This window comes from Homalodisca vitripennis, chromosome X, assembly GCF_021130785.1.
Source record: "Homalodisca vitripennis isolate AUS2020 chromosome X, UT_GWSS_2.1, whole genome shotgun sequence".
Taxonomy (NCBI): domain Eukaryota; kingdom Metazoa; phylum Arthropoda; class Insecta; order Hemiptera; family Cicadellidae; genus Homalodisca; species Homalodisca vitripennis.
In genome coordinates, this window is record NC_060215.1 from 20,190,001 (window position 1) to 20,204,301 (window position 14,301).

The window sequence follows — 14,301 nt, forward strand, 5'->3', positions numbered from 1 at the left end:
ATAAATTAAGTCACTCTACTTGTAAATTACTATACGTAATTCTTATTGTATGGCTTTAAGTAATTGTACTCACAAATGCAAATGAGTAAAGGCACTTACCTTACTTAATAAAGGTATAAGGTACCCGCTGTTTTAATTACACTGAAAAACACATAAATCTAGAGAATATAAAAAAACCTGTTTGTGGCAACATATTCAGCATTACGACGGTAAATCGGAAACCACTTGACACAAAAAACATATATCATTGAATAATATATTCCAAAGTGCTAGATCCAAGATGGCAGCCGAAAAAGTGAAGTAATTTAAAATAGAGTATTTCACTCCAAAAAATATCAATAATGCAAAATACCGCAAAATATACTTGTAAGGGACATTTGAAATTCACCTGTATATTAGCATATAGAATGATAGCAAGTTGGTTAGGTATTGGTGTGTTACTAGTATTACTATGCTACGTGAGCGGATTGAGTTTCTAAAGGGTCGCTTTTGACAAGTAATTTTCTGCAATATCCTGTGATCGCTTTAGGTAAATCCCAAAGTAAATTAGTGACTCGTTACGTCAACTGGAAACTCCGCTCGGGAATCTAAATGTAGTTATGGTACTTTGCAGCTGATATTACAAGCGTGATTATACAAAATTAGTTTATAAAGGCAACTAATTTTATTTTTTTAATTTTATAATAAAATTATCATGTCTATGGCAACCACTTACAGATTGTATGTCTCTATTTTTATTTATTTATATACACGGAAATGAATAGATGAATATTATAATATACATCATCAAGGAATATAGCTGATAACTGTATATGGATACATCATCAAGGAATACAGCTGATAACTTTATATAAATACATCATCAATGAATATAGCTGATAACAGTATATAGATACGTCATCAATGAATACAGCTGATAACTGTATATAGATATATCATCAATGAATATAGCTGATAACAGTATATAGATACGTCATCAATGAATACAGCTGATAACGGTATATAGATACATCATCTATGAATATAGCTGATAACGATATATTATGCCAGCATGCAAATATGCAAATATTAATAACAATTTATTGATAGGATATAGTTAGAAAATAACAATATACTACTCTAATGACAGCAAAAAATGCAAACTTACTAACAAAGTCAGACTTCGAACAACAATATATATATATATATATATATATATATATATATATATATATATATATATATTGTTGTTCAATGTTTGTTGTTTGAAGTCTGACTTTGTTAGTAAGTTTGCATTTTTTGCTGTCATTAGAGTAGTATATTGTGAACGCAAAGATAAAGCTGTAACAACAATATAAATTAATTTATACATAATAAATCTTTAATAACAACAATATAAATATATTTACACTTACATTGTAACCTAAATATTACCAAAGATAACAGACTAGACATAAGTAGTTAGTGATTACGCTGTAGGAACCGAACCAAATGTAAATAATATAACAATATTGTAAATATACAATCATAAAACAATCTGCATAAAGCAGATGCCTTGCAATAACAATTATTAGTATAACAAGTCACTTAATGGCATAATAACAACACTGCAACATTCTTCTTAAAGGCTTCCATGAGTGAGTCGAAGAAATCAGTGACAGAACATACCTTATTTCCAGTCCTCATTAACCTTGGGTTGGTGCTGCAATACCGGTAATTTTCCCGAAGGTACAAACTAAAAATATGTATTTATGTATGTGTATTAAAACTGTAGGTAGCATATATGGTATACTTTAAACAGTAAGGGAGCTAAAATTAGCATCTTAAAACGAGATATCTTATAACCAAGCCTGTACTTTGTTTATCTAATATACCTTATGCAACTAATTGACTAATCAGCTTATGTAATGGCAAAGTTAGGAACCGAAATGAGCAAAGAAAGGCAACAGGATATTTTAGGGCGTTTGCAATTACCATTTTCAGTTGTATATGTAATTGGTAAACATACGTTTCGAGACCAACAATCCGATATCTTCCTCAGGTGAATAACGACGTAACATATGAAACGAACAATCAAGTTCACCAAATAGATGTCCCAGTGTAAATTCTGATCAGCTTTGCTGTTCTTTTGTATATTTTTAATAACAAAAACAATTTATACAAATCTTAATCTAAATCTATGTCAAAATTAAATATTTTAGTTAATATGGAATCTGGAGTTAAGTGGCAGAGAGTACTTGATATCCCCAACTCCACCTCGTCTTGGTAAAGGCATTTCCATTTCATTGCAAGTCTCATAATTTTTTTATTACAATTTTACAAAATTTAATTGCCAAATATTTGCACGGTAAAGCATAAGTGTGTAACAACCTAAAGAAAAAAACCTTTGAATATTTTTGTATGTAATAAATCAATAATGATTTGAGTTTAATCGTTGAAAGTAACTTCCGAGAGATATCAGCTGCTCTTAAATTCATTTAATTAATTATATTTTCCCTTTTTGACAGGCGTTACTGAAACTCTCATCAGACCTAAGAGTGGTTTTACCACGTTAATTTACAGTCATTTAAAAACATTAACGACATCGCCTTTTAAATGTCTGCAAGTTATTTTTAATTAATTAAAGTTTTAATTTAAAATTATTTACATGTACACTGTGTCCTCAAAGTCATGTCACAGTTTAAATTTATTATAGCTACTCTATTATTAATCGCAGGTCTATGAAACATCTACAAAAGAGTTGTTTATAAATTTTGTTACCCATTGCATTGTTCTCATCTATGGCTAAAGTCTTTACGAAACCAGCCATAATGGCAACTTTGTAAAAGTCGTTTAGTATATTTTTGTTTTACATTGTTAATTTCAGTGTAGCGTGAGTATCGTCCAGTGTTTCACGGAAATCCCTCTGACAGATGCAGCATTTAATGATGGAAAGAGACGTTTAGGGAAAGAGACAGATTATTGGACAAAAAGCGAAAAGTTATGGTATCAAACAGTCGAAAACATGTGCGACCACGTGTGCATGAGTTGAATGTCCCCAAGTATACAGTTTTGAAAGACTTAAATTTAGTGGTTTACCAACTGCTTTGACTTTGCTGTATAAGAACGGACTAAATCAACATTTAATAAACTGCATTGTTTTTAGTTTTGAGGCTAACTTTAACTGTTTTGGAAATTTACAATGTCATGGCGTTCGTACATTGAGCACTTAAAGCAACGAATCAGAGCTGCGATTGAATCAGTTTTCCCAGAATTTCTGATCAAAATATGAGAGAAGATCAAAGTTCGCTTGGACGTCTATAGGGCGATTCATGGTGCTCATGTTGATCTCAGATAAACTGACGTCAAACTGCTTAAAGTACTCTTTAATCCAATTCTTGTGCTGTATGTATGTGTATAAATAAAGTGTGACATGACTTTGTGGGCAAACTGTATTTACTAGTGAAGTTCAGTTGGTAAACTAACTGATTGGATCGAACTTGACATACTTTATCTTTTAAATTGAAAAGAATTTTTTACTTAACATCTGCAGGTTATTATTTAAGAAATGCTCTTTTAATTTAACTGGTCATCCTGTAATACATGATGTATTAAATTATTAATTAAAGCCACCATTAATATAATTCTGCACAAATTAAAAATGTAAAACTGTTTATAAATTTATGGGTAAAACTAGAAAAGGGAGAACAACTTTTTATGAATATAAAACACTTTTTCAAACTGTATTTCCATACATTGTTCATAAATACTATATCCAGAGTGAACTTATTAAACAAATTGTTGCTGTGTGATTTCAGACAAATCCGTATTGTTGGGGAGCACCTCATTAAAAAAAATTAAGAGCCTTGTTATTCAATAATTTTGGTTTATATATGATATTGTACAGTGAATTACATCAAAACATGATCAAATAAGTTTCAATCACGTGACACGAAAGAACTTGAATTCTGGATATAGTGTAATATTGTCTGGAACACTTCCCATAATTTAAGTGCTTTACTTTTCGTACTTATATAACCAAATAAACGGCTAATATCAGAGGGTCTTGATTTGGAAGGTGAAGTAAACTCCCGCACAGTATTGAAATGAATCAACATTAAATTTTACATTATTGTCGACATTCACAACTGTTATATCTTTCAAAACTAATTAGTTTAAATAAAATTTAACAAGAAGAAATACAGTGTTTTAAATAACGAAATACTTTAATGTTTCTATAAAGGGGTTCCGTTTTGTCAAGATGATTATATTTCAATAGGAGACACAAAGGGCGTAGCAAAGACAACATAACATGATAGAGAGATTCATTTTATCAGTATAGAGATTCAAACCAAGAAACTTAATATGCGTTTTACTCTATGAATATATTTGTTGCAGTATGTGTCAATGGCAACTACCAAATTATGGAATAAAGAAACGTGTTGGAACAGATTAGCAACGATACATATGTTATTCTTGGAAACGTTCGGAAGGAGAGAGAGAGGGAGTGAAAGATAGAGTGGGGGAGAGAGGGAGAGAGAGAGAGGGGTAGGGAGGGAGAGGGTGAGGGTGAGGGAGAGTGAGGAGGGACAGGGAGAACTAGTGAGAGGAAGAGAGAGGGTGAGAGAGGGAAAGGGAGAGAGTGTATGAGCGAGGGAAATGGAGGAGAGAGAGTGTGAGGAAGGGAGGGAGGGAGAGGGAGAGCCAACTAACTACCAACTAAATATGTTCCACTGAGTGATTTACGTTGATTATCATGTCTCAAATTCTAACTTTAAATTTTTCAGTACTAATACTTATCTTACATCCTAGATGTCTCTTTTTGCTAAACTGTCATTGTCTAAGCAAATTCCACCCTTAACTGTACGAGCACACCATCTAGTTTATCTTGATATCGATAGACATTTCTCTAAGAGAGAAATATATCTTCAGCCACTCTAGTTTTGGTTAAGGTTGAAATGAGAGGATAACAGAAGATTTAACCCTTCTTCATGATATGAAATAAAAATTTTTCCCAGATCATATTTTCTTAGCTTGATAAACTTTAAACCAACAGCCAGACATAAATAAAAGTAGAATCAGTCAGCTAGCCATAATATAGAGATCGTTAAAGTGGTGACTTTTATGATAATGTATCTAGTTGTCTGACTGCGACATTATAACTATTATTTATGGGTCTGTAGGTCGGGTTGAAGTGCATCAAGCTAGGAAAAACTTGGAGAAAATATCGTTTCATATGCATTCCTTTCCATACTTTCGCATTTTTACCTCTACCTGAAAATTTATTAGGGTAATTCCCTCTATTGATTTTAAGCCACGCCGGATTGTATACTTAAACAGTACAGCTCAAAGTGGCTTTAGGCTCCTAGACTAAAAAGCGTAGACGTGATAGACATTTTTTTCAGTACTTAACTGAGCCAATGCAAGATGAAGGTTGCGAAAGATGTGCAAGTTACTGGAAGTTTTCAGTATTCTAAATTACTACCATTCAACATAGAGAATAACATGTCCAAGGGTGACAAAATTTGTATAAGGTTAGTCAATAAATTCTCATTTTACGGACTTGAAAATGAAGTGTTACGCTTGTCAAATCTAGCAGAAACAATAGGGTGGCCTAGTATAGAATAAACTAGATCATGCAATATTTTAAAGAAGCATTCATAATTGTAGTGAAGGTCTTTGACGCGTATTAGGCAAACATTGAGGCCCTTCGCTGATCGATTTGCACGGTCAGGAGTGGAAAGCAGGCCCGAAGTCTCCTTGGGAAACCGCGGTAACACCTTCACACTACAGACCGACTGTCCTAGGTCACTGCTAATCACTCAATCTGTCTGTCTACCGTAGGTCACTACAGTCGTCTCAGAGTCCTGAAACTGTCACCGTATATTTCATCCAACAGGTCGACCCTACTAGAACACTGCTAATCACTCCATTTGCCTACCAACAGTTATTCCATTCATCTCAGAATCTTGAAACTATCACAGTAGATTTCATCCAACAGGTTGACCCTACTAGAACACTGCTAATCACTCTATTTGCCTACCAAAGGTTATTCCAATCATCTCAGAATCTTGAAACTATCACAGTAGATTTCATCCAACAGGTCGACCCTACTAGAACACTGCTAATCACTCTATTTGCCTACCAAAGGTTATTCCAATCATCTCAGAATCTTGAAACTATCACAGTAGAATTCATCCTACAGTCCGATTATCCTAGGTCACTGATAACGTAGTATACCTTTGTCCTGAAAGTTACGGGATACCCTGTATATAACACTATTAGTCTATGATCTTAAAACTAAAAACCGATCACTTGAACATTGTCGTGTGATGAAGATACATATTATAAAAATGTGTGTGAAGAATACAATGCTGATTTAGCCATACTATTTACAAATTATTACCGATATTCCCTTATGATTACCCGTGTATCGCTCTCTATAAAATGGATTTATTGATGACCATACTTGACCACTGTGACTTGTATGACCACGTACCCACCCATAGAGTCATGTTTTGGCAGCCTTTGGCATAACAATTCCTCCCCATTCAATTATTTTACAGTTAAATGAGAAATCATCTCGTAAGTAAATATTAATTCATCACTTACATATACATTTGCTAGTTCTGCCTAAATCCTAGTAATTTTCAGTATTGATTGGTAGAAAAAATTTGATTTGCTAAGCAATCTGAGTACTCTTACAATCATTCAATTTCTTGCAACCTATGTACATTCTAAGTATATATACACAAGTCCGTGAGAAGTAACTAAAATGTCCCAAACCAAAATAAACTATATTTTTCAGTTGAGTAAATTCACAAAAATTGGTGATGCAGTAGAATCGTTTGAAACCAATAAAGAACCCGAATCCACTGTGTAAGTATAAAGTCCATGACATTTTTGAAGTAGTTGTGGCTCAGTCTGCACTGGCGAAACAAAGTATTGGTATCGAAGCGAGTTCACGAACTATTAGGATATAGAAAATCAGCCGTAGCCTAAAACAAGTACAAAACAAAACATGCAATTGAATTTCTTAAAATAAAAGTACTTCTAAAAAGTTAAATAAAACAAATAAATAATCTATAAATAATAATAGGAACTTTATGAGTAACCAATAAGCAAAATAAAGAAACGAACGATAACATGAATGTTGAATTAAACTTCAGTTCATTTACCTCTTACTACAAACGACTGAAATTTGACGCTGTTAAAGACTTGACTCTTGGAATCTGTAGTCTTGTTCGACTATAGAGATCTAAAAAGTCGAAGAAGCTTAAAATGAAATTTTTATGTCGTTTCGACAACAGAGACACCTAGTCTACAAAATATAGTGTAATCTAGTTGAAAAGGTATTCTCATTTGTCTCATCAAATTCACAACTGAGCGCACTACAATGTTTCAGACCCAATCTAAGCACGGTAGAGCAACCTAGATTTGTACAGAAAACGTAGCAATTTTTGAATGGAATCATTCAATGTGAATGATGAGTTGATCTTTAGTTCACCTTCCTCCTAGTGCAACGTCTGGAATCTGACGTTGTCATAGACATGACTCCTGGAACCTTGAGTCATGATTGTCTGAAGAGATCCAAAAAAAGGTCGCTGAGGAGAAGCTCAAAATGAACTCTTTAAATCGTTTTGACATCAGTCTGAGGTGATAATAATCTAGGTGAAGAGGTATTGTCATTGTCTCATCAGATGCACAATTGTCGAGGAGTCAAGCCTATGGCAACTGCAGATTCCAGACGCTGCCCCAAGACGAAGGTGGACTGTAGGTCAACTCAACATTCAAACTGAATCAACTCTTCCAACCATAGCTACGTTATGACTAAATAAGATAACATCAAACTATCAAAAATTTGGCAGCCTGTGACAAAGAAGCCATATTATTGATCACTAACTGACTGTTCGTTTTAATCGCTGGCAGGTTCAGCTTCGACTAATTACGATACAGCAAATCTCCCTATACTCATCTTCATAAGCGGATGTGCATTACCGACTCAGTTTTGGTTAAACATCTGTTTTGTTTTTATAAGTCAATTTGAAGGCTGTGTAATAGTTTCAGATATTAGAACCGTAAAGTGATTGTACTCACCCAAAACTATAGCCGTTACACATGTCTCTCTCGCACTCCAGCTCACACTGTTTCACCGTCCTGGCAGTTAGAGTCTTGCTCACGTCTGAACTGTTGAGTCGCCGGCCTATCGCTACCCTGTCGTAACATTCTGGAACACGGCAAACACAAATATTATTCAAATCTTTGAAAATTCTAACATACATAAAGTTATATAGCTCCTCTTACATTTCTATGTAAATATCGTTTAATTTATTAACAAAACTATGAAAATGTTTATTGTAAAAGTCTATTTAGTTGTTTTTTTTTCTTCTTAAGTTGAATTTTAACTCTTCTAGGATAAACGGATTTTATAGACGGTTGATAATTAATTATAACTTGATAAATGTAACATAATTCACACACACAACACATCCTCTAACTCCGCCTTTAATAAAGTCATGTTCTATTTTATTTCACATTCTGCCAGGTCGGATCTATCGGTTGCTATTTAACTTAAAAAGAAATCAAAACGTTTTAACATAACGAGAGAATAGCTATGTAGATGTAAAGTTACCCAGAACTGGATATTTCATTAGTAACTTGTTATATTCTCGTGAGCTTGGGATATTGGAGAAGAGACTATGAATCTGCTGAAAAGATTGGGAAATATAGCTGACTATGAATTTGAGTACTGGTTATGTGGGGTTTATATATATATATATATATATATATATATATATATATATATATATATACTGGGTATCCATACTATATATTAGTATACGATATCCTTGTTCATTCGGAGATATATCCTGTTTATTGACATACTACATCCCAGATAGCACTCTGAGAACAATTCCACCGCCGAATTTTGAGTGCGGTCATTCTTCTACCACAAACGGTTTTAAAAATAACTTTTGAATATTTTAAAATCTAAAATGTTTCTATAAGACTAATATAAAAAGTCTTCAGCTTCTAATCAAATATCCAGCCCTAGATCATTTTATGTTTAGTTAAATTATCTTACTTAAATTAAATAACTGACATGCTTGCTGTTCCGAAAAGCTTTGTACAGTTTCAGCATTGAATTATTCACTTCCGTTTTACTCATTTTTTGCATTCGTTGTCTACCTTGATATTAACCGCTAGACAAATTGTCTAAGATATTACCTGTTTTTAAAACAGGCAACACAATTCAAATTAGTAACTACTGCCTGCCATATATCACTTCTTAGTATATTTTCAAAATCCCGGATATACTTGTATATAGCGGATTACTGAAGTACTGACATCAAAATCCTTGTATTAAACTAACATTGATTTAAAAATCACACTTTTCCCGATCTTGACTTAAAACCATCTGCAAAAAGATTAATCATATGATGTAATGTTTTCTTATGATTAGAATTACATATCATTACATGACTATATCTACTGCTCATAGAAAATGTTGTACAATGAGACCTAATTTGGTATTTAAATTCTTGAAAAAACCGCGTTAGGTCACTTTCACCATTTCATCTTTCAGGGTACAAATTGAGTAGTGACTTCCTCAATTTCTTGTTAACCGTTAATTAAAAATTTTAATTTTTTATATCTGAGTCAGGAGCTTAAAATGTCTAGTGCTAGCTTGGTTTTAGTAGAATAATATAGGTATTAAACACCGTTAAGATAAATTTTTAAAACTATTTAGTTTGCTTTTTACTATACGTTTAAAATGAGTAAACACTAGTATTTCTATAGTTTTTTTCAGATTATTTCTTATCTGTGTAAAACCATTAGTTTTGAGAAGCCTTAAACAGCCATAATATAAATTTTGTCTACTTTATCTTTTAAATAGGTTTCAATTTATTTACTTATTGAGAGGCTCTGTGCAGCCTATTTTTATTCCTTAAAGTTCCGATGAGACAGAAAGGCACAACCTACAGCGGTAAACTGTTTATACACACACACGAGCTATAATGTGAGCTATAAACACGAGCTATATATCGTGCGAACTATAAACACGAGCTATACATCGTGTGAGCTATAAACATGAGCTATATATCGTGCGAGCTATAAACATGAGCTATAAACACGAGCTATATATCGTGCGAACTATAAACACAAGCTATATATCGTGCGAACTATAAACACGAGCTATATATCGTGCGAACTATAAACACGAGCTATATATTGTGCGAGCTATAAACACGAGCTATATATCGTGTGAGCTATAAACACGATCTATATATCGTGCGAGCTATAAAAACACGAGCTATATATCGTGCAAACTATAAACACGAGCTATATATCGTGTGAGCTATAAACACGAGCTATATATCGTGCGAACTATAAACACAAGCTATATATCGTGCGAACTATAAACACGAGCTATATATCGTGCGAACTATAAACACGAGCTATATATTGTGCGAGCTATAAACACGAGCTATATATCGTGTGAGCTATAAACACGATCTATATATCGTGCGAGCTATAAAAACACGAGCTATATATCGTGCAAGCTATAAACACGAGCTATATATTGTGCGAACTATAAACACGAGCTATATATTGTGCGAGCTATAAACACGAGCTATATATCGTGTGAGCTATAAACACGATCTATATATCGTGCGAGCTATAAACAAAATCTATATATCGCGCGAGCTATAAAAACACGAGCTATATATCGTGCGAGCTATAAACACGAGCTATATATCGTGCGAAACTATAAACACGAGCTATATATCGCGCGAGCTATAAAAACACGAGCTATATATCGTGCGAGCTATAAGCATGAACTATCAATCCTAAGGGAACGACCATTATGCACGAAATACAGAATCCGTCCCAACCTGGACTTGATGCGTCAAATTGATTAAAGTCCTGCATTCAGGAAACACTCAGTTCTTTAAGCTCTGTGAGAACAGGACTATTTCACATATCAATTAGATCATCCGTACCATACGGAGAAAGCATTCCCATTTATAACTTGAAGTTACAATAATGATCTGAGTTGATCTTATTGATATCTATTTAATAACTGTGCAGAACCGTTTTAGAAGGGAATCGCATATCAACACATTTCCGACAAATGACGGCACTTTTTCTTTCTAATCCACCGTGAGCGGCAAGCAGCGTTTATTGGAGCGAACGGGGCGGCAATGTGGCAGTCGGTGGTACTTTATCAATGTGTGCTGATGCGTTAGACCTGCAAAAAAATTCGGAAGCTGACATTCACTTTTAAATACAGGTGAATATTTTTTATTACTAACGCAATCGCAATATCGTATTCCCAATTCGGTATAAATATTGAATGACCTTTTGAATAAACTGTAAGTACTGAGAAAAATTACGAACAATATTCAATGTGATATTGTGATAACTTTCTTAACTTGATCGTTTATAATATTTTATAATATTAATTTCAAAAATATCACAATAAGTAATACCATAAAATAAAAGTAAAAATTGTTTATTGGTTAAAGCTTTACATATGTTCGACCTAAAGATGATCAAAAGAATGTTTAACACCTTTAAAAGACATATTATAAAAACCGATATAGGTCCCGCCTTGTTTTTAGATTGAGATTTTAGTACAGAATATTTTTTATGAGAAAGGCATTCAGTAGACTGGATCCTTTCTTTTAGTTTAAAAACCGTAGCCTTTTTGAAATATCTTAGTTTTAAAACAATACCACACAAACGTATTTTGAACATTAGTTTTAGGTATACGATTTCCAATTTTCTGACGAACATGAATAACAAAAAAATTCTTAAATATCAACATAAATCTCCTACATCAGTAAAGGCAGTTACAAACTCAATAAACTACATATTTTATGCACTACCATATAAATATTTGTTTCCAAAACTGCATCAGGCACCTAAATAACCTATTCATGTTATCTGTGAAGAAAATATTTTGTACTTTTCTCTGTCATTAGATGAAAAAACAGTATTTATAGTTTTACGCTTCAGCAATCATGCGTAGACTTCAATGGGTTTTCAAATGACTTTGATCATACTTTGAGCTAATCTACTTCTTCTGACTAAAAAATGTTTATGAATACACTTGATTGTGTTCTCATAAAGATACGTTTAACGTACAATATTTGAATCAACCACTTATATCACTTGCAGTAAGTAAACTTCATTCAAGTGTACAAAAACACACTAAAATACAACACTATATTTGTTTGTGTAGGTACTTTCGAGTCCTTTAATACTCATATAAAATTAAATCAAACATAGACAACTACTAAAACACTTCAGTGACGATAGAAAGCCAAAGGACTAATGTTTTACTCTCGACTTATAACTTTTACTATGCGGAAATTTGAAGTAAGAAATGCCTTTGAGTTATGATTGTTTTCGTACCTTCAAAAAGAAACCTATTATAAACAAAATTGCCTATGGATATGAGATGAACTCTGTTTGCTATTAAGACAGTGGTTTCAGTCTTGTTCTCTCTCATACTAGCATAACAAGTGTTTAATAAAAACACCCTCCGAAATGACAATGTAAGCCAAGGGTAATACAAGAATTTAGATAAGATAGTCAATGTAAACCTTTGAATAAGCGATAGCAATGTAAGCAATCTCCAGATGAGCTATGGTCAGTTAGAGATGTGAACTGTTTCTTAACTGAGTATCTACGAAACAATGTGAATGCAAAATTTCAAAACATGTTTTGTTAGTTTCCAATTTTCTGACGAACATAAATAACTAAAAATTCTTAAATATCAACATAAATCTCCTACATCAGTAAAGGCAGTTACAAACTCAATAAACTACATATTTTATGCACTACCATATAAATATTTGTTTCTAAAACTGCATCAGGCACCTAAATAACCTATTCATGTTATCTGTGAAGAAAATATTTTGTACTTTTCTCTGTCATTAGATGAAAAAACAGTATTTATAGTTTTACGCTTCAGCAATCATGCGTAGACTTCAATGGGTTTTCTAAATGACTGTGATCATACTTTGATCCAATCTACTTCTTCTGACTAAAAAATGTTTATGAATACACTTGATTGTGTTCTCATAAAGATACGTTTAACGTACAATATTTGAATCAACCACTTATATCAGTTGCAGTAAGTAAACTTCATTCAAGTGTACAAAAAAACACACTAAAATACCACACTATATTTGTTTGTGTAGGTACTTTCGAGTCCTTTAATACTCATATAAAATTAAATCAAACATAGACAACTACTAAAACACTTCAGTGACGATAGAAAGCCAAAGGACTAATTTTTTACTCTCGACTTATAACTTTTACTATGCGGAAATTTGAAATAAGAAATGCCTTTGAGTTATGATTGTTTTCGTACCTTCAAAAAGAAACCTATTATAAACAAAATTGCCTATGGATATGAGATGAACTCTGTTTACTATTAAGATAGTGGTTTCAGTCTTGTTCTCTCTCTTACTAGCATAACAAGTGTTTAATAAAAACCCCCTCCGAAATGACAATGTAAGCCAAGGGTAATACAAGAATTTAGATAAGATAGTCAATGTAAACCTTTGAATAAGCGATGGCAATGTAAGCAATTTCCAGATGAGCTATGGTCAGTTAGAGATGTGAACTGTTTCTTAACTGAGTATCTGCGAAACAATGAGAAAGCAAAATTTCAAGACATGTTTTTTTAGTTTCTAAAATGTTTATGTCTAACAGTGATAGGCATCATTACAGCTGTGTGGTTCTAAGATGTTATTGCAGTTGATATGGCTTATATTTCGGGAGTTTATATTAAATTTTAATAGCGAGTGAGTGGGAGAGCGTAAAGAGTAAAACTCATTACTTAATGAGAACCTATATGGTACCACGGATACAATAATCAGTGATCTTCTAAGACGCGTTAATTGGAGAGTAAATATATTAATTAGGGGAGGAAACTTTTCATTTTCGAGCACACGAGAAAACCCATTAAAGACTTCCCACAACTAAATATATGGTGTTTTTGAAGCTTCTGATAATTTAGTAATCAAAAAGTAATACTATTGCTTAATGATCAAATATGCGGTACTATGGATGAATTGTAGAATTCAATAGCATTAATTTGAGCAGTTCCCTGATAAAATTATTATTAAATTGTTTCATCTTTAGGCAGTTTGCAAGTCTGACGTTAGTTTTAAAGTATGTTATTTTTCATTTTATATTTGTTAAACTTTTCTAGCATTTTATATTAGCTTCTTTAGCATGTTAGCATGTTGTTAGTTAAAAATTCATAACAACATTGTTTGTTGTGGAAGGTTTTAAGTAAATGGTACCGAAAATGACAAATTT

The 14,301-nt window shown here is 32.8% G+C and overlaps 1 protein-coding gene across 1 annotated transcript in view; it reads right to left on the minus strand.

Annotated features, from left to right (window-relative positions):
• LOC124369385 overlaps positions 1 to 14,301 on the minus strand; it is a 153,383-nt gene that overhangs the window by 121,522 nt on the left and 17,560 nt on the right. The window contains exon 2 of the mRNA XM_046827384.1: positions 8,056 to 8,185. Within this exon, the coding sequence (XP_046683340.1) occupies positions 8,056 to 8,185 (130 nt within the window). The remainder of the gene's footprint in view (positions 1 to 8,055; positions 8,186 to 14,301) is intronic.